The sequence below is a fragment of the Rhinolophus sinicus genome, chromosome 12 (genome assembly GCF_057876585.1).
Source record: "Rhinolophus sinicus isolate RSI-liver-muscle chromosome 12, RSI-T2T, whole genome shotgun sequence".
Taxonomy (NCBI): domain Eukaryota; kingdom Metazoa; phylum Chordata; class Mammalia; order Chiroptera; family Rhinolophidae; genus Rhinolophus; species Rhinolophus sinicus.
Genome location: NC_142512.1, coordinates 36628188 through 36654251, shown reverse-complemented (window position 1 = coordinate 36654251; position 26064 = coordinate 36628188). Strand labels below are relative to the sequence as shown.

Below are 26064 nucleotides of genomic sequence, written 5' to 3'. Positions count from 1 at the left end.
GAAAGAGCTCCACTGACTCAGAGCTTCTGTTTTGGCTTCCTTTGGCGCTGCCCAGATGGGCAAGAAAAAAATGTGTGCTCTCTTGTCAAACCATTTATTTCCGAGATGAGCGAATTGAGCAAAGTATTCATCTTTGAAGTTTGCTTGCTCTCTAACACTAGTTAGCACCTTTCCACTCTGTATCACACCATTGCTTCCTTCCCCGTCCCAAACCTCGGTGAAATTTTGCAAGATCAAATTGGTGAGTACCCTTTTACCCTGCTAACAAATCTCTCTGACAGTCATCCAGCCGTATTATAATGTAGTTAGCTTTTCTGTGAGTTAAATCCTATGCCCAAATTGGAGCCGCATGCCGTAAAAGCCAGTTGGCACGCACTTAGCCATACAGAATATGGGCATCTTTCCTGCTGCTGACACTGGGGCTGTACACTTAGGCTGTGTTAACACTTCTTGTCATAGAGAAAGCAGCGAGGTTTGGCGGCGTGAACATAAATCACCAGTCTGGGAGGAGAGCTGAGATCTAGTCCTACCTCAGTGTTGCCAAGTCTCTTCCCTTTTCTTCAGCCTCAGTTTCTCCATCTGTAAAATGAAGGTGAATGTTTAGGACCCTCTCAAGGCTTGAGGCTCACACCTCTCCTGCCTTATTGTGTGAATCTGATTTCCTTCAACTGAGAACTTCTAGTGCCGGGGCAGTGTGTGTGTGTGTGTGTGTGTGTGTGTGTGTGTGTGTCTCGTTGGTCATGTAAGAAGCCCAGTGATTTCCCGTTCCGACTCCAGGTAGGCTAGGAGCGTATTAAACGTGGTATAGAGCCTTCCAAATTTGGGGCGGGGGGGTAGGGTTCAGCCCAAAGTCTTCTGTTAATTCTGTAGACTTGTTTTTCCTTCTGCTTGTCCCCAACATTAGCACAGGAGTTGGCACACGGGACAGTGCGTGTGTGCAATGTATATTTAAAAGACCATGTTCACAGATACATTCTAGTCGTGTCCCTGTCTTCAATTCTCCCCATCCCCTCTGGCGTTCTCCTTGGTGGTGGTATCTGCTCGGTCTGGTTCTGCACCTTCTAGTAGATCAGTGTTTTCCTTTCCAGCCCCTACCCTGCCCATCAATCCACCCAGCCGCCCGCCCGCCTGCCCCCCCCCCCGGTCTGGCTGCCCTGCCTCTGGATCAGCCTGGCACGGAGCCCTGGGCATTGGGCCAGCTCCTCCTCCCCTCCCCAACCCCTCCTTCTTTCTCAGCTATTGCCGTGCCTGGAGCGTGCCAGGTCCGCCCCCTTCAGAAGCTTTCTTGGACAATTATTTTTTTCCACCTCTCCATGCTATGGGGTAAGGAGGCTGGGTGGGGAGGAAAGACTTGAGTGATGATCTTATGGAAAAGGCAGAGGTTGGCACGTTAGGACATCTTTTATGTGTGACTTCCAGCTGGGAAAAACAACTGGGAAGGGAGCCAGCTCTGGAAGGGTGCTTCTACTCCGGTGTCAGCCGCAGGGGACTCTCTTGTTGAGGAGTCAACGGGGTCACCCACTTCTGAAGGGATCCAGTGGACCGCCCACCTCCACATCCCAGTTCACTTTGTCCATTCCCGTCTCCCATTCCAAACCAAACTGGGGTCCCCTGCTGGACTGTAAACTCCATGAGAGCAGGAGGCATGCCTATCTTCGTCACTCTAGGCTCTGCACTGTAGCGCCGTGCCTAGAACCAAAAGACAGAAATGCAATGGGAGCCACGCATGTAAGTATACATTTTTAATAGCCGCACGGACTCCAGAATCCTTGAGGTAAGTCATGGTAAGTCAGGGAGCTTCTTAACCACTGATTAGAATTAAATGAGCACGGTGTGTTTTCTGTAGGTTTGAAACAGCTGAGTTACTTACTCGTTTCCAATATCCAAGCAATAATCCCAACCCCATTCCCAGTCAAGCTTTTCTGATTGCCTTGGGTTAGTTTCTTCCCGACATGCAGGCAGGCTTGAGTGAAGAGTTGGCCATCATTGGGGATGAAGTTAAATGTGTAGATCTGTGGGAGGGTGACTTAACTTTGGATTTATGGATGGATTCCAAAGTCTTCCTTAACCCCTGAAAATGTGAAACTGTGTGCAAAATGTTTGCATTTTTCTGGTGGAGAGTGTTTGTCACGATTCCTAATGGGAACCAAGTCTCAAAAGAAAGGTTAAGAACCACTTACTTAGACCATCAAGACACAGAAAATCCCTCTAAGTAAGAATGTAGGTGGACTGGGTTGATCCCTGTCTGGAAACGTAAGATCCTGTAAAATCAACTAATTATCCTTTTACCCTGATGTAAGAAACAGGTCCTGAGAATTGAAGGCTTGACTTGCCCAAGGCCACACAGCCTGCTACTCAGAGAATCATGGCCTGGGGGAGGGGTGGAGGTGAAGGATCTAATCTGGAGATCATGGTTTAATCCTAGTTCTCTGCTGAGATGAAAGTCCAGGTTTGACTCACAATAGAGGCCTCTGAATAGTGCCCCAAGTTTAACAAGATTTCCAGAACCTCCTACTACCTCCTCCTTCCCCATCTTCTCAACTGGCTTGCCCCACCCTGGTTTAAAGAAACTCCTCTCTAGGGAGGGGTGAGGCCGTCTGCTATTGAAGATGGCACCCTCCCCACTGAGATTGGGGTGAAAAGAGGAAGGAGGTTTGCAAAGAATTAGAAAAAGGACAGTCCCTGGGGCAGTTTTCACCCCTCCCCCCATTCTTGGAGACCTTGAGTCACTGTTCCCATGTGCATTGTGAGAAGGGTCCCATCTGTGCATCTGCTCCTCCCTCCACTGGACCCCAGGCTCATACTCTTCCTGCCCCCAGCAGGCGCCTAACCAAGGTCTGGATTCTTGCTAATAAAACACCAATAGGAAAACCTCATTAGCTTAGACCCTTTAATTTGGAACTTGCAGTGACTTCAAACCAGGTGAGCTAGAATAACCATCACCCCCCAACTCTTTTATTATGGAAAAAAGTAAACATAAAAAAGTGGAGAGGATAGTGTAATAAATCCCAGGCGCCCACCACTTAGCTTTAAAAATTACCAACTTTTGTATCTAATCTGTTTTCATTTATACCCATCCCCTGATTATTTTGAAGCAAATGCTAGATGTGTCATTTCATCTGCAACTATTTCAGTATGCATTTCTAAAATGTAAACTTAAAAAATCACCATGATTTAAAGTTAACAACGTTATCAGACATGTAGTCAGTGTTGGCTACGCCGTAGAATCACTTGCCAGCTAGCTCTGGAAATCTGTTGGGAAAAGAAGTGACTAGCTTAAGGAATTACGGGTGGGGCTCTTTGGCTTACTGGACTGCAGCACCATTCAGCAGGTGCCCTGTTCACTCTGAATAGTTGAAATTTCTCCTCAAGCCGAACATGACTAGGTTTTGGCAAAGGCCTTTTATCTCCTCTGTGCCATCAAAAAGGCAGCACGAGACAGTGCAAAGAGCCTTCAACCAGACAGGCTTTGGGTTCAAATACTGCCTCTGGCTCTTAAGAGCTGTGTGACTTGGCCAAGGCACTCCGCCTCCCAGTCTCAGGGCCCTGGCTTGTAAAACGGAGCCATGAATGTGGGGAATGGGAGGCGGACAGGAGGTGCTGAATCTCAGAGCGTGGCATCTGGTAAGTACTTCTCAAATACTGACCCATTTTCCTTCCATTCAGTCTGTCAGTGACACTTCTCTGAAAAGGTGAAAAGGACAAGAGCTTCCTGAGCAGGGAGAACTCCCAGCCATCCTTCCGGGTGCCCAGACCCTGTGCTTCCTGAATCTCTTATTTTCCTGTTTAACTCCTTATGCTGTTGCACGGATGCTCTCTCCTTCTGGTCTCTTCGGGAATCTCCCCTGGTCTTGAGAAGAATGGCCACTTTGGTTTCTGTGGCCCTTATGCCCCCTGCTTGTTTCTTGCATTAGAGAGGTGGGTCCCCTGTGGTTGCTCTGTATCTGGGGAGCTGCCCCAGATCTCCGTAACTGCCCTGCAGGTCAGGGCAGGCAGAGAGGTCAGAAGCTACAGTGTTGGCACCCAGGGAAATAATTAGGCTGCAGTCATTGCCTGCATTGCCTGGGGCTCATGGCTCCATTCTTTCACTCAGCAGGTTTATCAGCTTCGAGGTGGTGGTTCCTTAACCTCTAGGAGTTCTCTTGCCTTTCCTGAACAATGGATGTTGGGGTTTAGGTACCCCAGGCTCTGCTCAGTATAGTGCCCTATTACCTATAGGACAAAAGACATTGCTCAACCCTAGTGGAAGCTGATCCACTGGGGTGCTGGAGTGGGTCCCATTAGTTATCACAGGGGTGGGACTCTAGGCTGTGGTATTTCCCACTATTTCCCCACTAGTGTGGAAGTCTCTTTTACTATCACTCTGAGCTGCTCATTGTCAGCCCTGCCTGCCTCTCTCTTGCCATCCTTGTCTGGATATCTGCAGGCTCCTGGGCCTGGCATAGGGATTGAGCGCCCTGCTTTAAGTGTTATCACAAAAGTCCTATCAGCTGTCCACGGGAGGAAACTCAAGTACTGAGCAAAGACTATAACCAACCAGTCAGGGCACCCTCAGCTTCCACCCGGATCCTGCTGTCCTCAGCACACTGCCCTCACCCAGCCCGCAGTGAGCCTTCCATAAAACGTTGTAGGGTGAATGCAGAGCCCAGGGGTCCAGGGAAGAGTGTACAGTTCTCATACAGTTCCCTGCATCTCCCCATATGCTTTGCGCCTGAAAGAAACCAGGTAGCATCATACTTCATAGAACCCAGGCCAAGGGCTTAAAAGACAAAGGTTCTTCCCAGCCTCTGATGTGTTTTTGTTTGGGTTGGGGGCTTTGCTGAAAGGGGGTTTGGAGGCCTGAGGGGTCTGGGGGAGGGCTACAGGATGTCCTTTCCTTCATTGGTTGGGTGGCCCTACCCTCCTCCCCCTCCTTCTCCTGGAACATTCCACACATTCCAGACTGCCATTGCTTTCAGGATATGGATTAACGTCCCCAGCAGAGATTTGATTTCACCACCCCATCCCCTCCACAACCCCTCCCCAGTCTGAAAAGAAAGCCCTAAAACTAGGAGTTGGAAGGGAGGGTACTTTTGACCTTTAACCTGAGATTATACCAAGGGACCATCTTGAAAGAGTGCTCTTCAAACTGAGCTCCTGCACTGGGGTTGCTGTAGGCCTTACTGGTTTGAACTTCCAGGCAGGCAGCCCCCACCCCGTCTGCTCTTCACCCAGAAGTTCCCTTGAGGGAGATCCTGGGCTTGGGCGACCCCTGTCATTGGCGTTAGGCTGGATGCGTGTTCTCAATCTTCCAATGGTGTAATTATTTCTTACTCAGTTCTCCAGCAGTTTGATTTTCATTGTGAGAGGTCCTGGATTTTCTCTGTCCATTTGGTCACCAAGTGAGTCATACGGGAAATCCCTTACAAGGGCAGAAGCCATGGCCTCCCTGTTGGCAAATGAGTTAATCACAGGAAGGTGGCCTGGTGTGGGATCCGAGGACCTGGAACTGGACTTGTTTCTCTGATCCTTGTCCTTTTGTCCTGCTATAGTCTGACCTCCTCAGATCAGGTTATGAGCCACAGACAGATTCTCTTCAACAGTTACCCTCCTTTCCCCCTAAGTTATTTCATCCCCGGAAGAGATTTCCTGAACCTGTTTTATCAATGACTTTCCACACTCAAAGCAGCAGAGCTACTAGAGTCTTTCTGTTTCCATTTTATAGCTGAAGACACTTGAGATGAAATCCGTGAGCTGGCCCAGGACAGAGCCAAGATTGAAACATTTATAGTTAGAGCTTAGCATCCCTTCCCTTGGTCCCATATGTTTTCAACGCCCCCCTTCTAGCTTGGCAGGAATTGACACGACCCCTGCTGCATAGGGAGAGAGGCCAGAAGCTTTAAGTGGTTTAGACAGACACCCAGTCAGGGGCAGTTTAAGGGCTAGAACTGGACTTTCTTGCTTCCTAGTTCAGTTTTTCCTCATGCCACTAGAATTTTGTGGTGCTGTGTCCCTAGACTAAGATTTTGTGATCAGGGATAGGCAAAGACATAATGACAATTGACCAATATAGACAGGTCAATTAAAATTCTTTAACCTCAGAGATGAGGACATTGATTTGGGTGGTAACCAATTTCTCCGGGATTCAGCCTTGAACCTGAAATGAAAGCCTTCCTCAGGGAAGATTATATTTTTAAGAGGCATTTGAAAGATGGGAAGGAAAAAGTGTAGTCAAGTGGGAGGAAGGAAGGTGGCGGTCGCAATGCTGGGTTCTGTGTACGTTAATCACTCCCACCTTCGTCTTCCTAGATGCATCTGTTACTCCACTTTAAGTACTTACTCTAAGCCTTTTGCTAAGCTCTTTATAATGTTATCTAACATTACCTTATATACCACCCCTTGAATAGGTGTTTTTCCTGTTTTTATAAAGGAGGAAACAGAGCCTCAAAGAAGTGAAATCTTTTAAAGATCAGAGCTACTAAGTGGAGCCCGGGTTTAAATCCATAGCTGCACAAAGCACTTAGCTGCTGCACCGTTACACTGCTGTGGTTTGTTTGCATATAGTCTCCCTAAGAAGCTGTGAGCACGTTGAGGCCAGATACTTTGTTGTCTATGGCTGTGTCCCCAGCATGGAGAACAAAGTCCAGCATGAAGGAGGCACCAATTCAATAGGTATCACATTCATGAATAATGTCTTAGGTCGCTTTGTATTCTTAGTGCCTGAAACATAGTGGGTGGTAATAGATGGTTACTGAACAAAAGTTTTCTGTAGTGAGAAAGCTAAGTACAGAGATAAACAAAGCAGATGTGATTTTTTTTTTTTTCTTCAGGGCATTATGTTCCCCTCGTGCTCTGATTTTGGTTTTCCTATCTGTGGTACATGCACTGATAGCAAAAGTACCCCTAAATCTGCTGTCCCCAAGTTGACCATTCTTAGACTCTGAGACTTTGGTGTTGAGCAGAAGGTAGGGAGATGGAAACTGGGACATGGATTCAAAACTATAAGGCCCCAGTCCCCTGAAGCATTCAGAGCTGTCACTAATCCTGTTCCCTTTCATTTCAGGAGCCGGAAAATTCAGATCAGAAATATTCCACCCCAGCTTCGATGGGAAGTAAGTGATTGAGGGAAAATCTTCCTGGCGTGGGGTAGTGGAGACTGGAAAGTAAGTCTGGGTCAGCCTGTGTTGGCAAAGGTGACTGGGGAGGTCCTCTGGTGGTTTGGGGTTAAGCCTGGGGTGCAGAAGGGGAGGGAGGCTGGGTCTCATCCTTAACCCAAGACTACCAATAATTCATTCTTTAGGCTTTTGTTCCTATGGTGAAAAGCATTAGGGCAGTGGGAAGATTGTTCCCTGAGCCCCAAACTTAGTGATGGCAGAAGTTGATTTTAGGGACCCAGATGACCCAAGTCTGCTTCCAAAAAGGCCGTTAAATACCTTTTGGAGCTCAAGTACATTTCTGCAAAGATAACTCCATCGGTCACCACCAGCATTACTGTCCCAGAAAGGGCAAATGGAACAGGTAATAATGCTCAATCCCCACCTAAGGCTCTGCCTGTGCTGCAGTGCTTTGGGGTGAGGGGTGTGCAGTGGCTGGCCTTGTGATCGTTCCCAGGATGCTCAGAGTAGCCTTCCTGCCTTCTCCATGCTCCTAGGTCCTGGACAGCCTGCTTGCTCAGTATGGAACAGTAGAGAACTGTGAGCAAGGTAAGAGTGGGCAGAGTGGTGGGGTGGTGATGGAGGACTTGGCGGGGGGTGGTGGTCCTGTTCTGCCTCATTTTCCATGAGCACCCCAAAAGAAGAGAGTGTGGTATGCAGGGAGAAATGCTGGACTAGGTCTCAGCTTTGGCTCTGCTGCTTGTCTTGGAACAAGTTTCTCTTTTGTTTAATGAGAGACTCAAAGTCACTCCTTCTCGACATGGGGTCCACAGGCTCCTGGGGGTCAACCAAGGTAGAGGTCCTAAGATTTTAGACATAGTTTAAGAATGGAAATTGTGCATTCAGCCCGAGTAAGTCTGCAGCCCTTTTATTTTAAAGGCATCTCAATTCTTTGTTTTTGGCTGGAATAATCAACTGGTTCTCTATCTCCACCCCATCCCCCCCTCTTTTTTTGTCAGAAGCTCTGATAGCTACATGTCTTTGGGGGAACAAAGCAGAGGATTTATTACTTGAGTACACATTGATGGGCAGGCAGAATCTTTCAAGAGTGGGCCCACAACGGGAGAAATAATACAAAAGAATTCTAGATCATAAGTTTGCTATGATTTTTGAGGTTTCTCCATGGTCTAAGATTACAAATTATTTTCATTGGCAATGAGCTAAAATGAAATGGAGTGATTTAGGCTGGACAAATGTAGAGCTTCGTCATTAGGGCAGACAAGATACAGTATGCGTTTGTAGATCTTTGAGAAACGTGGATAATCACCTAGTCAAGATTTAAATATTCATTTCCAAATTCTTTGTGTAACGGGCAAATTATATAAATCCTTATAAACAATTAAAATACTTGCCTGCACGAAGGTAAAGTGCTGAGTCAGTCAAACAGGTTCTCTCCTGCTCTAAGCCTAAAGCTGGCCTTTTATCATAAATGACAGGACACAAGCGGGCACACTCATAACCATTGCCCAGTCCTTTCACAGCTTAGACTAATGACTAACAGAACAAGATTGAGCTGTGGCTTGGGAACACGGGTGCTGAGCCTCCGTGGGAGGCCTAGCAGGAGCCCACACTAGTTAAGTATCCAGGGCTCACCAGGGAGCTATAACGCACCGTGTCTGGAGGGGATACCCGGTACCTGGAGCGAACAGGAAACATTTCATTTTGTTGGACAACAGAATCTTCAAGTTTGTTCAAGTGTAACTTTCTGAGCAAAGTCCCTTCTAATATTCTTTAGAATTGGCTATTTGTTATGCTTATTTTTGTCTTCCCCTCCTAGGATGTAAAGCTCCACGAAGGCAGTGGTTTTATTAACTACTGTATTTCCATTTAACGAGAAGATTATTCTTGCAGAATCTTCCTCACCACTGAGTTGGTAGAGCTCCGCTGATGAAGGCCAGAAGGGTTGAGTGGTCTGCGTGAGGTTTTGTGGCCGATTGCCTCAGGGGCAGAGGCCTGATTTTTGTCCATGTTCTCCACCCCAGGGTTAAGCAAGCCCAGGGGACCCAGAATCACAGGACATGATGCATAGGACAGAAGGTTCACTTTATTAATTTAAAATGAGAAGTATGTGCCCAGATCGCCTGGTATTCTAATGTCCAATCCAGTCTCCTCCTTGTAGGAAAGCATATATAGTAATCAAAAGGTTGCTTATGAGGAGTGTGATGGGATTAATAGCTAGTGTCATGAATTTATTATGCCCTGAATGTGCATTTCCATGGTCAAGATGCTTGGAATACTCAAGTCAGAAAATCCTTTACCCAGGAAAAGATGCAGACGTATACTTTTTTCCCCCTCTAGGCTCCACAACGGCCACTCCTGTCAACCCATTTAGCTAGGTCGTAATACATGTACATTTGATTAATGCATCCTTGAGGATACTTAGGCCTCTAAAATGGATTTGAGTGTTCCCCAAGTTTCTTCAGCCGTATCCTTAGAGACCAGACCGTTTCTTGGGATGTTTACTTCTATAAATTGCTAATCTCAGTGTGTGTTGATTTTTAACTAGTTTAACTTTCCAAGGGTAAATGTATCAGGCTGTTGTGCGCATGCCGGCTGGTCGTCTGACCTGCTGCCTGACTGCTGATGTTAGGATGACTATACATCCTTCTGTATACTCAGCTCTCTTGGGGGCTGGGTGGGGAACTCAAAGGGAGACATAGAAAGGAAATGCAAGAAGGTGAATTTGGATTTTCTAGGAGTTCTGGTGAAAGGCACCTGAAGGGGGGCACTGTTTTGCCTTGTCATTCAAGCCCCAAGTGGTCTTCTAGATGCCTTCTTGACCTCACAATAAGGAAGGATAAACTTCTAACACACTGGATTCATCGGTGGCATCTCCAGAATTCACTGCTCTAACCAAGGCCTGTTTTTCTCCCCCAGTGAACACCGAGAGTGAGACGGCAGTGGTGAATGTCACCTATTCCAACCGGGAACAGACCAGGCAGTGAGTGGGCTGGAAAGGGGGGCTGGGAAGGTCTTTGAGGGGTGTTGCTGCTTCCGGACAGGGATGAGTTCCAGGTAGGCATGAGTCCCCACTTGGGTTATGATATTGTTGGTTCAGGGATTGATAGCAAATGCATAGAAAGGAGGGAACCAAAGAACTGCCAGGGAAGGTGGGAAATCCTCTGCAGGAGAAGAGGTTGGCTTCTGAGAGAACTTCAGGGTCGTTTGCTGTGTTCATGGCACCATCTAGTGATTACGAGGAAGAACTGCAATATTTTTTAAAAGGATTCGTTGATGTTATGTGGGGGCAGACATTTTCCTGCACTGATCTCCGTGAGCCCAGTTGTGCTTGTTGGGGTACTTGCAGTCCCATCATACCCACATTTTCTAGCTCCTTATCCCTTTGGTTGAGCAGTTAACACTTCTCACCCACTGGTACTGACAAACCGTACACATTACACATTTACTCGTTTATATCTATGTCGACACTGGTACAGGCTTTTTGCCACATTTTGCTGTTGGTGGCTTTCTTGCTTCTTCATCGTGTTTCCTCTATCCCTTTTGTATCCTCCAACTTAGGGTACATTGTAAAATGCCCCCACTTTTTCAAATGCCATTTTCTTTCAGTTGTCTCATGGGCTCAGAATTTTCTGGAGGCTCCTACTGCCCCTTGTGGCCAATCTGTAGTCTTTTGCCTGGCTGTAAAGACCACGTCAACACTTGCTCACTCCCCACTACTTGTTGTTGCCTTGTTTACATTTCTAACCAGCGACAGGTTTGGGACTGGATGGGGCTCGATCACGTTTTGCAGGCATCCCAGATGTACTTAAACTCCTGCTTCCAAGTGGTAAACAAGCCATTCTATCTCTAACTCAACTTCTTTTCCATGGAGTTTCCTTAAACATGGAAGGTGCCAGACTTAATAGGTAGTTTTGGCTAAAGTTGACAAGCTGATTCCAAATTTCGGTGGAAATAACTTATTGACGTTTCCTTTGCTGTCTTACTGCCATTTAGACTGGAAGGTTCTCTAAGGTGGAGGTGGGAGTGGTGGGCAGGTGGGCATCTCCCTTTCTTATGTTCCGGGCTGCTTGTAACCCAATATGGTGCTTTGTACGTGAGGGCGTTTGGTGTGATTGGCATGAAGCAGAGTGACAGTAGAATCTCTCTCTGTCCCCAGAGCCATCATGAAGCTGAACGGTCACCAGCTGGAGAACCATGCCTTGAAGGTCTCCTACATTCCTGATGACCAGATAGCGCAGGGCCCTGAGAACGGGCGCCGAGGCGGCTTTGGCTCTAGGGCTCAGCCCCGCCAGGGCTCACCTGTGGCAGCGGGGGCCCCAGCCAAGCAGCAGCAAGTGGATATTCCCCTGCGGCTCCTGGTGCCCACCCAGTATGTGGGTGCCATCATTGGCAAGGAGGGTGCCACCATCCGCAATATTACAAAACAGACCCAGTCCAAGTGAGTCTTGGCTGCTGGGGAATGGAGATGGGTGCCAGGAAACTGGTTGGCGTCTGGGGATGGGCAGGTGCCTCCTGGAAATACACTGACGGGCATCAACATTTACCGCTTAGGAAATGTTGCCTGATACTTTTCTTCCCACTCAGTGGTCACCACTTCCAGTCCCTGCCTCCTGGGCAGGGGCGGGCAGGTAGGGAGGTAGAGTGGGTTTGGGGGTGCCATTTGGTGGCAGTGGCTGGGCCTCGCATTGTTAGGTAGAAGGGTCTATAATTTCTTGTAGAAAGTCTCGTCAAGGGAACCTAGTCTTAGGGAGTCAGTCACTCTTCAGTGCTCTGATTTTAGTACCACCTACTGGTGTCCGTAGGGCTGGTCAGCCTGGCCAAAGTTGGGGCCCTCAGTCACAGGCGTAGTTCTGTCCCGTCTCCCATTCCACCACAGCCACCCCTCTCTAATCTAGATGGCTGATTGGTGTACTCTGAAAAAAGAATATTACATCCTTATATAATGTCACATTATATCCTATGCATAGTAAATCCTTTATTATTTACTTTTAATTTGGGACAGCATGCCTTCCCTTTACTGCTACCTTAAGGGGCAAAGCTAGAATTCCAGGGGAAATGCAGCTTTAGCGTTGTGGGCTGCTGATCCCCAAGCCCGCATTCCCATGGTAGAGGCCACCCTTCCAACCACCACCTCCTGATTAAGACAGAATCCGGAGCAGCAGGCTGCTCATGTGTCCCTCGCCCTTTCTCTGTGCTCCCCAATTCTGATCCTGACCGGCCTTGTCCTGTGCCTCTGGGTGAGGAGAGGTGGGGGAAGCCTGAAGAAGACCCCGTCTCCCTGGAGACAGCTACCTGACCACCCTTGTCCCTGGTCCTCAGGATAGACGTGCACAGGAAAGAGAACGCAGGGGCGGCGGAGAAGGCCATCAGTGTGCACTCCACCCCCGAGGGCTGCTCCTCCGCCTGTAAAATGATCTTGGAGATTATGCATAAGGAGGCAAAGGACACCAAAACGTAAGGCTTCAGCTTTTCTCGGCATGTGGGGACTGCCCCTTCCCTGACTCCACACCTGATTAACAAGAAGAGTACAGAGATAGAGGAGACGGTCAGAAATTGTACCAAAGGATAGAAACTGAGAAATGAAATCCTCTTTCCCACTAGTAACTCCTTGTATATCCTCCTCGAAATTCTGTGCCCTCTCAAGCCTGCATGTGCACATGTGTATGTACACAACATGTATATGTGCACGTTTCAGCATAAATAGTAACATAGTGAACATCTTGTTCTGTAGTTTGCTTTTTTCACGTTCATGCATCAGCACATACTGACCCACCGCATGCTTTTTATAGCTGCATCGAATTCTATAGTGGGGCTATTTTCAACTATACAATTCCATGAGATTTAATACGTACATACCTGTAAAACCCCCATCGCAATTAAGATAATGAACATAGTCATCACTCACTTGTGCCCCTCTCTCTATCCCTAAGCGACCATCAATCTGCTCATTTTTGTTATTTTCAAACACGTAACTTTGTCCTGTGGCTTCTGAAAGCCCCCACTGGGGTGACGTGATGGCTAAGCCCATGGGACCCACCATTTAAGGAGCTCTTGCCCTCACTTCTTCCTCTGTCTCCCTAAGGGCTGACGAGGTCCCCCTGAAGATCCTGGCCCATAATAACTTCGTGGGGCGTCTCATTGGCAAGGAGGGGCGCAACCTGAAGAAAGTGGAGCAGGACACAGAGACAAAAATCACCATCTCCTCGTAAGGCGCTGTCACATTTCCTTCCTTAAGAGTGGGATGTCTGGGGGCCCAGGGTCGGCTGTGTTTCATTATTGAGCCTTAATACTTGCCCCTGCTGTTGGATGCCATTTTTGCCTATCGAAGAAGAATAATCAAAGAAGTGGTAAAGCACATTTATTCCTATAAAGGCTGCAGCTCTCCTATCACCACTGCCATGCGGGCTGGGGGGCTGTGGTTTGGTGCCCCCCTCAGTCCTCTGCACTCTCCATCCCACCTCACTGTGTCGATGAGAGAGCCTGCAGCTTGGAGCCAGGGATTCCAGGTTTCAAGCTTGTCTGTCATGCTGCGAGAAGGGGCGGGACTAGGTCCTCATCTGAGGACAGAGCATATGCTCTATATGGCGGTCTGCCTCTCTGGGAAGAACCAAAATTAAGGGGATAGATTAGCTCCTGTGAGTGCCGTGTGTCTTCATTTCATGAGACTCGCTGGTGGGCAAACTGCTCTGTTCCAAAAAGGCGCAAGGAATGCATGGTCTTGAACCATGAGGAAAATAAGCCTCGCGTTACCTGTGATGACAACCTGTCTGTGTTTGGATTCCTCACAAGTAGAGGCGTTTCAGTTGGGTATTGTCATCTCTCTGGACCTCCCCTTGCCCTGGTTACAAAGCATAGGCCAGAGACGGAAAGCTATCTGGCAAAAATTAAACAGCTCCCAGAAATGGTGGAGCTGTGACTCGTCCCTGGCCGGGTCCTGAGCCTGTGCTGTGCGTGGGAGGGTGACACTGCTCTTTGCTTTCCCCCCAGGCTGCAGGACCTCACTCTCTATAACCCTGAAAGGACCATCACCGTGAAGGGGGCCATTGAGAACTGTTGCAGAGCTGAGCAGGAGATCATGAAGAAAGTTCGGGAGGCCTATGAGAATGACGTGGCTGCCATGAGTGTGAGTGTCAGACGTCTCCGCCCGCCCTCCTGAGCCTAAACCACACAAGAGTGGGTTTTCCCCGGGGGCAGGCACGCCATGTGCTGTGTGACCTCGAAGCATTTACTTTGCTTTTGGACCTCAATTCATCAGAAAAAGGCTTTTAAATTTGATTAATAGGGGTTCTTCATTTAAGTCCTGGGGTGGGAGTTTCAATCTTGGGCTTCAAGGTCTGTGAGCTGCCTCTACTTATTTGTAAAATGTGTTTGCGTATACTTCAGTGGGGAGAGCGTCCATAATTTTCATGTGATTTTTCAAAAGGGAATGATGGTTTAGGGTATGTGACCCAAAAAGGTGAGTTCTAGAAGTCAAAAAGGATCTCTGTCCCCGCCACTCCTCTCACGTAGACACGTTACAATACAGGGCTATGAGTTTGCCATCTGTCTCAGCCTGGAATAAACCAGAGAATGGAGTTCTGATGGAATAAAACTAATTGGCTCTTCTGGTTGTAGTTACTAGTTAGTTCTTGGTCCAATGAGAACACCACATCACTCAACTCCACACCGTAAGTATATATGTGAGTGTGAGTGAAAACCAAAAGGGCAGGCAGGTGTATGTGTAATGGCATGTCATTCTCCTGTGTTTGGCCCAGTCTCTCTGGGGGTACTCGCCCTCTTGGTTTAGCCAGGGCCACACGCAAAGGACCAGTAGGCCCCGTCAGATTGAGCTGACTTCTTCCTCCTCACCTTCCTCCCCTAGCTGCAGTCTCATCTCATCCCCGGCCTGAACTTGGCTGCTGTAGGTCTTTTCCCAGCCTCATCCAGTGCAGTCCCGCCACCTCCCAGCAGCGTCACCGGAGCTGCTCCCTACAGCTCCTTTATGGTAGGTGCAAGGTCTTATTACAGGGGACACCTGGGCCTATTCGTGGCCTCCCTTAAAGAGTTCTACTCCTTGTGGGAGCCAGATGCTTGGGAATTTGCAGGGAGAGAGAAGGGAGGTCTGGGGATGCTTCTCCTGCATTGTTGCCAGCCACTGCTGACACTTTAGAACGTCTGTCCCAAGGAGGGTAATCACGGATTCTGCCAGGGATGCTGGGGGCACGCTTCCTCTTCCCTCCCCTTCCTCTTGCCTCGCTTCTTTAGCCCTGCTGGGCATAGGGAGAGCTAAAAAGCACGTAGCCCAGGTTGGCCGCTGGGTGCCTGCCCTCCCTCCTCCTTGAGGATGCATGACGGGCATGCAGGGGCTTCTGGGCTGTGCCCTTTGGCCCATGGTCGTAACATGTCCTGTCTTGGCAGCAGGCTCCGGAGCAGGAGATGGTACAGGTGTTCATTCCTGCCCAGGCGGTGGGCGCCATCATTGGCAAGAAGGGGCAGCATATCAAACAGCTCTCCCGCTTCGCCAGCGCCTCCATCAAGGTAAAATGCCCTGTGTCCTTCCAGGCCCTGCGATGGGGGAACACTCCGCTTCCGTCACACTCCTCCATTGTTACCAGGCGCCCCCATCCAGCTAGTGTTGGCGCTGAGGCCTTTTCTCTGCGGAATCGCAGGCCCATTTGCTTTTGACCTTGCTGCGTCCTCTGCAGAATGCCTTCCGTGCTTCTGGATTTTTCAGGCTGGGAAGGCGGCGGTATTATAACCTAGAACGAGAGCTTAGGTTTTACCACAGATGGATAAGGGTTCGAATGCCCATCCCCAGGCTGTGTGACCTGAGCCTCAGTTTCCTAATCAGTACAGGAGTCATGGTAACACCAGGAAATAATGCAGTGGAAGCCCCTGTCTTGGTCAGTGCCTGGTGCACAGTGGTTGCTCAGTAAATGTCAACTGTCTTTTTACCTTCCCTGGCCAGGGTCCCATGGAGAGAGGAGGGAGAATGTGTTACAGGGAAACAAAGGCGTTAAATTGCACAAGTCTAAATTCATTTTTCTCAGTGGTCTTAACGTTCTAGGCAAAAGCAGTGATTGTTCTCTGGGGAAGTGTGGTCACTGTCCTCCCCGCATTGGTTATCTCATCTTTGCCCCTCCCCTGGGCAAGATTCCACTGAAACCGCCCTGGGAGATTGGAGGGGATCGAGTGGGGAGGCCCCACTTAGATAACGCCCCTGAAGCAAACCCAACCATGCCCTCCAAACAGTCTTGGTGCAGGGGCAGTGACCTTAGGGTTCAGGGTCTTGGTTCTTACCCCCGGTCCTCAAGTGGGTAGTGGATGCCCCGTGGGATGGAGGGCCTGCAGCAGTGGAGATAGAGGGCACCTCTTTGACCCAAAGCTGTTTGCTTTGCAGATTGCTCCTCCAGAAACTCCTGACTCCAAAGTTCGTATGGTCATCATCACTGGACCCCCAGAGGCCCAATTCAAGGTTCTGATCTTTATTTTTCCAAACTGGGCACACTGGACTCAATGGCAACATGGGGAGGAAGGCTTAAATCCATGTCACATTGTTAAAAAGCTTCCCTGCAGGATACAGCGCTGAAGGCTGCTTTCAGACTGGCATCAAACTTCATTTCTGTCGACTTTTACTTCCCTCACTAATTCTTGGAAGTCAACAAGGCATATGGGAAATAGGAAGTCTGAGGGCTCCTTGTGTGCGCTCGGGCTTAGTTACTAAGAAGGCCTTTGATGCCAAATTCCCTCTCCTACTACATCCCTGGGTTCTCAAACTTCTGGTCAGACAGCAGAGCTGATGGTTAACTTAGCCTGACGGATGGAGAAGGGGACAGCTCTCCAGGTTTTGTAGCGTGACAGCCCGCCCTCTGCGTGCCTCGATCGGTTGCCACTCAGGACCGTGAATTGCTGGCCACTGTCTTGTCCAAATGAATGCAATCACCCCAGATACTAGAGGTCTGGTTAATAGCCTGTGAATTAGTATATATTCAGTTACTCTATGAAGGTTCTCCAGTATTACAGATAAACAGAAGGGACACTGACAGCTCAGTGCCGTTGACCTGGCCTAAGTGGTTGGGTGGGCCCTTGGGCCAGAAGAGGATTGGGTGGAGCTCGGGGACTGCACTGGGTGTTTTGTCATCTCTGTATGGCTTGCTGATCAACCATGACCTCTTCTCAGGCTCAGGGAAGAATTTATGGAAAACTCAAGGAGGAGAACTTCTTTGGTCCCAAGGAGGAAGTAAAGCTGGAGACTCATATCCGGGTGCCAGCGTCAGCAGCTGGACGGGTCATTGGCAAAGGCGGTAAAACGGTGAGCTGTGAGGGTCACATTGAAAGTTACTTGATTCTACTCCCCAAGCTTAACTCCCGACGCGTACGGTTTCTACCTTCTAGTCACCAGCCTCTTGCCCCTCCCTCCAGTCCTACTCATGCTTTCTTGATGGTACCCTGAGCTCTTCTCTGCCCGCCCTACCCCCAGGTGAATGAGTTGCAGAATTTGACAGCAGCTGAGGTGGTGGTGCCAAGAGATCAGACCCCCGATGAGAACGACCAGGTCATCGTCAAGATCATCGGGCATTTCTATGCCAGCCAGGTACATATGGTACTGCCCCATCACAGGAGGGTGGCAGGAGCCCAGGAACCAGAGACGCGAGACTCCAGAGGGTGACCAGCATGACCTTCACACGTCCCGTGGACTCTGTCTGCCCCTGGTTTGGTTCGTTCTTTTCCAGGTGTAGGGCTGTGATGTATACATGCTTTATTCCCTCTTAAGATTCCCTAGGGAAAGTGATTTGACAACTTTCATATATAGTATATGTTACATGAAATAACTATATGTTATACACTATATGTTACACATTTGGGGGTGCCAAAAAATGTATATGAGTGGACACTTCGGTCTGTGTTGCTCAAGCAGTAGTTTGCCGTAATCGGAAGTGTCTGGACGCTGATGGTAACCACTTGGAGCACCTCTTGTAATTGCAGAAGTCAAACGTGATTTGTATTTGTCTTTTGTTATTGGTATATATTGAGTATTACAATTTTAATAGTTTCGCTTTCTTAAAATGTATATACATTTTTTATTTGGCACCCCATGTATATTAACGGTCTTTCCTGTTTTCTAACCTTAGTTCTTCCCTAACCATTCTTTGCTCTGGATAAGAAAGTAAATTGTCTTTATCCATCACCCATTCTTGTTCATGGAAAGGAGATGTTCCGGGACATTTCTGCCAAATGAATAGCATTGTGCGGTTGATTTCCCTTAAAACTTTGTTCTTCAGGCAATACATTTTTAACACGTTGCGTACGGATCACGAGAATCTTCGTTTTTTTCTGAGCCATGCGTTAGGGACGGATAACGAGAATTCTCGTTTTTACTGGTGACTTTTTACTTTGCATATTTTATTGAATTATTCGTAGAATAATTATTTTATAGAATAATTTATTTGTAGAATCTATTATTTATAGAAAAATAATAAATGACATAGAAGCATTTACGCTTTAAAGAGAAGAGTGCATTTTAAAGTAGTTTCTTTTAAAAACCTGCCGGAACAGAGGGGTATGAGGGATTTAAACCCCGCCGTACGCAACATGTTAAGAAGGAAAAGAGTAAAGCTGTGGATCCTTTGGTATTTTGCCCGTTTTCACAGTGGAGCTTATTTCAATGCTTTTTCATTAATCCATCTCCGGGCATTTTATCCCCTTTCCTGCGGATGTAACTACATGGGCAGTGGCGTTGTGATTTGTGACTGAGGTCTCCTAGTTGATGACCCTCTGAACAACACATACTCCTGGAAACTCGAGGTTTCCATTTGGGGTTCAGTAATGTGTGTCAACTTTGTCAATTTTTAAAGTTGGTCAAGTCTTAAATTCGGAGTGAGTTTATAGAACTGTTTCTCCTCCCTCCTCCACCCCTGCCTTTGCTGTATTATCCTGTGGGTGCTCGGTGTCCCCTCGGAAGCAGAGATTCTTAAGGTCATGCTAACCGTCAGTCTTCCTCGTCTTCTTCGAAGTACTGTGTGTCCTGTTTGTTGCTGGTGTTTGGGTCCTGATGGCCTCTCTCGTGCGAGGCGGTCTCCTTCCTTGCCTTTTGGAGGTCCTCACGCCCTCCTTCTCGCCTGTTCTTTCTGCAGATGGCTCAGCGCAAGATCCGAGACATCCTGGCCCAAGTTAAACAGCTGCACCAAAAGGGACAGAGTAACCAGGCCCAGGCACGGAGGAAGTGACCAGCCACTTCCCATCACGTTGACTCAAGGACGACGGGCTGAAATCGAGAGCGTGTTCTCCCCAAAAGGCCTGAGAATGAGTGGGAATCAGGGACGCTTGGGCTGGGATGTAGATCAGGTTTGCCCACTTGCTTGAGAAAGACGTTCCGGTGAGGAACCCTGATCTCTCTGCCCCAAACACCCAACCAATTGGCCCATCACTGCCCACCCCTCAGGGTGTCACCATGGAAATTCTAGCTCAGGGTGCTTTTAAACGTGGATTGTTTAAGTAAGTTCTTCAGGTCCCACTTGACAGAGGGTGGGCCAGACCCCAGTGGGAAGAGAAATAAAATTTCCTTCATGTTTTTAAAAACATGCAGAGGGGTGTTTTAATCAGCCTCAAAGGATGGTTTGCTTCTTGACCCTAAAATCTTTCAGCCTTCTCCTGCTTGGTTTATTGATTAAAATACCTCCATTCTCATGCCCTGACATAGCCTCTCCCGATATTCACACTAGTTGTTTTATCTTTACTGCTACCAGAAAAAGTGGGAACCGGTGCATTGCTTAGCTTAACGTTATTGACGCAAAGGGAGAAGACACAGCAGCATCTGGAGTTTAATTCCAATCCCTCCCTAACCAGCCAGTAGGAACAGCAAGAAATAATGGGGCCAGAAATGGGGAGAAAGATGATTAAAGTATATAGTAATCCACGTTTAAAAGGAGTGCCCTTGTGACTGTTCTACTCCAGATCACCATCTGGAAAAATTGGCGCAATTGAAATTTCCCCCACCCTGCGGGGGCTTCCCCACCAAGACCCACCCACCCATTCGCGTCCCCCTAACCATGTAGGTCACACGTCATGTCCAGGTGCACATGGGTGGTACTGAGTGCCCCACGGGTTCGGGGCGACCGCTGTACCGTCCCTGATTCCCATCATTCTCAGGCAGATTTTATATTTTTTTAAAGTCTATTTTAATGATTGGATATGAGCACTGGGAAGGGGACACTATGCCCCTTGATAAAGTCTCAGTTCCATGGAGGACTTGAGTGGCCCCAAAGGCTGCCACTTGCCCTCACCCCAGCCCATGTGCTCCCATAAGGGCTGGTTCCCAGAGGCAGGGGTTGCGGGGCACTCCCCCCCATGGCACTGTTCTTTTGGTGGTGGTGGGATGTGGAACCCAACCCTGAGCTCCCGATAAAGCTAAAGTTCATCAGCTGGCATGTATTACGAATATTCAGTATTCACTGCAGCGTATGTGCTTTTTTATCCTAGAGGCATGTTTAACTGATGGCTTCTACCTCCACGAATCACTGGCGTGATGAAAGGTGTGCCTAAAAAACAATTCAAAATACCAGCAACATATTATACACAAAGAGGTAAATAAGCTTAATTTATTAATTTACCAGGCTCCATAAGATCCCGTTTGAAGTTCAGCCCCTGTGGAAGACGGCAGCCATCAGTTAACTGAGAGGCCTTTCCTCCTAATATACTGATTGTCAATGCATATTAGCCAGTTGATGTACTTTAGCTCCCTTGGACAATTCTATCAAGTGTGCTGGGAAGGGAGGAGGGCCTCTCTGCATGTGGAAAATCCCACGTGTGACGTCCTCTCCTTCTGACATTGCGACAACAACAGTACCAACAAGACAACCATGACATGTGGGCGGAGTCAGTCAGGTAATGCTGTGCGCAAGTAAACTACCTCAAGGTATGAAGTTACCTCAGCAATTACTTTCCTTTTTGTTTCCCCCACCTTTTTTTTTTTTAAATCTTTTTTTTCTTTGCGGCTTGCTGATATTTTATATAAAAAAGAAAAGCAAAGCAAAAGAGAAGCTGATAGTCTTGAATATTTTATTTTTTTAATGAAAAGAAAAAAATGAGAAAGTTATGTTTCATAATTTCTTACAACATGAGCCAGTGCAACCCTTTAGACACTCTGGAGAACAGGCCCTGTGGGAAAGGCAGCGGGGGCTGGCTCCTTGAGACAAGGCTGGGGCTGAGAGGGAAGGGCCCAGGGTGAGGCTCCAATCTCTGACTTCGGCCTCTGCTGGAAAATCCTGCCTGGTGTGGTTAAGAGGCTTAGTTGGGTTGTGGGCCCCCAGTGACAAAACAAGTCTCCCTTCTCTCCCCCTTTGGTTAAAGGGCATCCCAGCCAATCTTTCCCACCAGTGGTACTGTTGAGATATTTTAAAATATTGCCTCCGTTTTATCGAGGAGAGAAATATTAACTAAAAAATATACCCTTTAAAAAATTTATATTTCTCCGTCTAAAAATATGGGAGCCAAGATTCTGTGGGTGGAAGAGACAAAGCTACCCTCTAACCCTCAGAGGTCCACCTGGTCTGTTCATTGCAATGCTTTTCATTTTTTGTTGTTTTCATTTCAAGCTCATCTTGCTGTTCTTGGTCTATACCAGTAGGCCAGGGGGCAAGCAAATTCTTGGATAACTGCCCCCTCCATCTCCCTATCTTCTTTAGATTGATCTGATGCATTCTGACGGTGGACCCAAACTTAGGGAATTCTCATTTTAGGGTGGTGGGTGGCAAAGAGGGGTAAGGGTATATGCGAATGTGATTGGGGACAAGTTCCCGCCTCGTTCATGTCTTAACCATTTTCTCGCTATAACGTTCCTTCATAGACCCCAGAAATGTCTACCCCAAAGAGAGGAGGAAGCAGGAAAGCTTTTAGGGATAATATCAGGCCAGTATAATTAAGCTTCCCACCTGTCCTAACCACAATAAAGGGTCTCCCAGCTTCCATCCCTGGCTCTAGCTCTATATGCTTTATCCCAAAAATCAAGCAGATAACGTTCAGACATCGGCCATTTAGTGATTTAAGGTGAATTTCCAGCAGCAAGCATGCTTTGATATCTGGGTTCAAACTACCATCAGGAAAAAAAAAAAACCCACAGTACCTGAAATGTGATTGTTGCAGTGTTCAGTTTCCTTGGGATCCTGCTCCCTTCACACCTTCAGCCCACATCCTTTTCCTTTGGCTGACTCAGCTCCCAGGAGAGACCAGGAAGTGTGGCAAGGGACTGTCAAACTTGACTTGGATTAGGCACAGCTCCACTCATCGCTGATATTTGCCCAGCAGAAAAATCGTGGAAGTTACACTACCAGAAAGCAAAAGGAATATGGTTTGGTGGTTAAGGTTTAGCGGGACCAAGGGCTTGCCGTGGTGGATCTGCCTTTGACCCATAGGCTGGGTCTTGGGGCAATTCCCCGCCCTCCTGCGTGTCACCTCCATTTCCCCATCCTTGATGAGATAACAAGCTAACGTGAAAAGCACTTGGGAGATTTCTATGATCTGAGAAAAGTGACTTCTGTGCTCTAAGATGTGTATACATATGTGTGTGTGTGTGCTACGTATATATTTTTAACAAAGGAACATCTCTCTAGGATATATTTTTTAATTCCGTGGAATACATAAAAAACCAAAATGGTTTGATTCACTGACTTTGAAGCTGCATCTGACAGTTACACCCTAATGGCTTTAGTCCCCTTGAGGGCCTGGTTGCCTTTTGCAGTTTGGGTTGTGGACTCAGCTCCTGTGAGGGGTCTGGGTAGGAGAGAGCCATGTTCAGGGACAGGGAGTTTTATCACCTACCCTTTCCTTCCCCTCCCAGTCCTTCTCAGTCTTTTTTCCCTTCCCCTGAGCGCTCCACTTCTGGGGGCAGTTGGGAGCCATTCTCTTAGTTGTGCCTCACTATTGGCAGAAAAGACCCCATGTAAAACCCAGAGAACACTGGGTGGGGGGGGGACTCCAGTTGGTTCTTTGTCCATTTTCCTCTGTGCCAAAGGCAGACAGGCTGAGAGAGGCCGTTCCTGAGTCAAAGCAATAGCCATCTTTTGACAGACCTGGGCTGTCTGAGAAGGGGAGAGCTCCTGGAAACTGAGCTAAAGCGTCCCTTCTGAGGCTCCTGGCGGATGTGGGAGCCATACGTGCCAAGGGGTAGGGAGATGAGAAGGTCCCATGGCTCCTGGTTGCACTTTGGGGAAGGAGGGGAAGCTTGGGGCTCCTCCACATGGGATTGCTCTTGGTCCCCTGCCCCCACTGCGGAGATAGCATGGCAGGTTCCCTTCAGGCCTGGCAGACTGGTGGTGAGGAGGGGCCTCAGTTAGCTCTTAGGGTGCCTTCCCCTCCTCCCACTCCAGACAGAACCTCTGCCAAACTGGGAACCAGCGGTGCTATGTAACTACCTCAGAGCCCCAGAGGGACTGCCCGAGCTTCCCAATTCACTAAGAAGCTGGCGCCTCTAGCCACCCTCTTCCTCTCACTTCTCCTCCAGGGGTGTGTGTGGGGGTCTCTTTTCTCCCCCACCCCCAAAGTGTTTATGGGGAGATCCTAGTGGCGTTGACATTCAAACCATGCAACTGTTTTGTCTGTTGAAAACTGGCAGAAGGAGAACAGCACAGCCTGACACAGTAATTGCAGGAAGATGGAAGAAAAACCCTCAATGCCGGGGGACATAAAGCCATTTCCCTTCCAAACAATCGATGATTTAGATGCAGAACATTTCTCTTGTATTCAGACTTAAGAGCAACACCAGCTGAAAACTTCAGTTTGTTTCTTTGGATGCATAAGCCTTCTCGATCGGGGTACAGAACAGGGAGGAGGCCTCATGACCGAAGGTGGAATTGGAGGGTGAGGGCCAGAGCCCCAAGCCTGACCCTCGGCCCTGTGCACCTCCTGGGGGGCACAGTCTGATGGCACCGTTACTGGTGCCTTAGTATGGTTGACTCTGGACTGACAAGACAAAAGAAAGAATTTTTGTTCTGAAATGAAATAGCAGGAAGCTCCTTGGGAGCGTGTGTTTTGAGGAACAGGTGATGGATGCTACGAGTATAAATGGATTAACTACCTCAATCCTTACAGTAAGATTGGAACCAAGGGCAGGGACCCGTGCATAGGGTAGAAATCCCAGCCAGGAGGAGTGAGTTAAGGCTTGTGCCACAGAAGGTTTGTCCTTGAGCAGGCAGCCTGCCAGGATCTCCCACTCACAATTGGATTGGGAGGGGTGGCCGTTAGGTCCCCCCTTTCTGCCTTCCTTGCCCTGAGGTCTCATGTTTTACCCCTTTCCCTCTAGCTTGTCCCTCTGTCACCTGCTATATCTTTGTTGGACCAGAGGGTGAGGAGAGGAATCACCGCCTCTTCTACCTAAGGGGGCTGGCTGGAGGTGAAATCTGGGGCTTGGCCTGGAACCCACCACTCAGCCCCAAAGCCAGGAAGCCTGGGGAAGCCAGAGCTAAGACCTCTTCAACAGGGTTTCTTTGAGATGCTCCACCTCCACTGGATCCCCTTCTCAGTTTCCACGGGGACAGTTGGCTCTAGAAGAAGAGGTGGAGCAGGATCCTTTGTCCTGAGAGTCTGAGGGCCAGGTCCTCTGGTCACTCAGGTGTCTTTGTAGTCGGGGGAGTTCCACTGGGCGGTCCCAGCCCCTCCCCACCCTCTAATGGACCTCCTCATAGAAGCCCCATTTCACTTTTGTTTTATCTACCTCTTAGCAAGACAATAGAGATAAATTAGGTAGTGGCAACTCCACTTGCTTAGGTTAGGGGGGGAAAAAGATTTCTTTTTCCAAAGGAAAAAAATATTACCTTAAAAATACTTTCCAAAAAATTTTAAAAAACCAAAAAAAAATAAATAAATAAAATTTTAAAAAAAAAGAGGGAGACATTTTCCAGTGACTACTGGATTATTTTAATTTCCCAAACTTTTCTCTTTTTTTCCCCCGTTTTAAGTTTCACTCTTTGGCGATTTTCTCCACTTGTTTAAGGTGACGCGCTATTTTAACAGGTACTGCTTTTACAGTCGGGCCCCCTGGCCTGCCTGCCCCACACACCCCATTCTTGCCCTGTGAGTCCTACCTGTGTTTCTCACCCGTTACCCTCCCAGCCAGGTGACTTTCGTCACCCCCCACCAAGAACTAAGGCTTTGTGTGTGTTAGGGTGCTTAAGTCTTGACTCACCGTTTCCCCCTGTGGGGGTTGGGGGGGCACTGGTAACACTTCTGTGTAAATTTTATGTAACCCACTGCGATGGAAAGGTGTTCAAAATGAATTTCAGCAGATAATGAGTTAGCATCATGAATACACATCTTCTACCGCCGTTTGGATTCTCCCCTTTATTGAGCATCTTGATCCAGGTCCCAGAAACCAGAATAAGTCAAAAGCGCCCTCTCCCCTGAGGCAGTGAATGGGTATCCAGTCCTGAGAGGTTACTTACTCAGGAGAGTTTAAAATGGTGTTATGAATGCGAATCGTGGTGGGGGCTGGAGGCGGGGAATGGTGTTAGATTGTGCTACCCTATTTTGTAAATGCGGCCACTTTGAAAATTGTACTTTGCTGGAAATCTGCCAGCCATTACCACCCGGATTTTGATTGTACCCTTTCTCCCACCTTTTAATCTGGTCTTTATTTTGTCTGGGGGAGGTGGAGCAGCTGGCTCACACTTTGAAATTTGTTCTTTTGCTGGAGGAGCACTCCAGTTTCAGCCACAAACCACTTCATTCCACTGTTTCAATTTCAAAATAAAAGGAAACTTATATGGAAAACTGAGTGTGTCTGTGTCTCAGGAGGGTTTTCTGGGTGGGGAGTTGGGCTGCTTAGACCTTCAGTGGTTCGACCTCAGTGTGAGAGCCCTGGTTTCCAGGGACCAGAGTCACTCACGTGCAAACTAGGCAGATTGCTTACATTTGCAGGACAGCAACAGATGAGCGGCTTTTAAATGGTGCCTTGCTGCCTTGCGGTTAATTTCCTTTGCATATGATTAAAGCCTCCACC

General features: G+C 48.2%; 1 protein-coding gene across 2 annotated transcripts in view; it reads left to right on the top strand.

Moving 5' to 3' along the window:
• Nucleotides 1-25828, top strand: part of IGF2BP1 (insulin like growth factor 2 mRNA binding protein 1) — a 41146-nt gene extending 15318 nt beyond the window's left edge. Inside the window, exons 3-15 of one of the 2 annotated variants that reach the window (XM_088802216.1) lie at nt 7043-7091; nt 7631-7682; nt 10011-10074; nt 11251-11532; nt 12414-12548; nt 13177-13299; nt 14082-14217; nt 14956-15078; nt 15495-15611; nt 16474-16548; nt 17254-17385; nt 17554-17667; nt 19208-25828. In XM_088802216.1, coding sequence (XP_088658342.1) covers nt 7043-7091; nt 7631-7682; nt 10011-10074; nt 11251-11532; nt 12414-12548; nt 13177-13299; nt 14082-14217; nt 14956-15078; nt 15495-15611; nt 16474-16548; nt 17254-17385; nt 17554-17667; nt 19208-19300 — 1495 coding nt within the window. In that variant the 3' untranslated portion in view covers nt 19301-25828. Of the gene's footprint in view, nt 1-7042; nt 7092-7630; nt 7683-10010; nt 10075-11250; nt 11533-12413; nt 12549-13176; nt 13300-14081; nt 14218-14955; nt 15079-15491; nt 15612-16473; nt 16549-17253; nt 17386-17553; nt 17668-19207 lie in introns of both variants that reach the window. The other variant, XM_074319863.2, reaches the window with a different exon arrangement.
• Nucleotides 25829-26064: the final 236 nt, after the last annotated feature.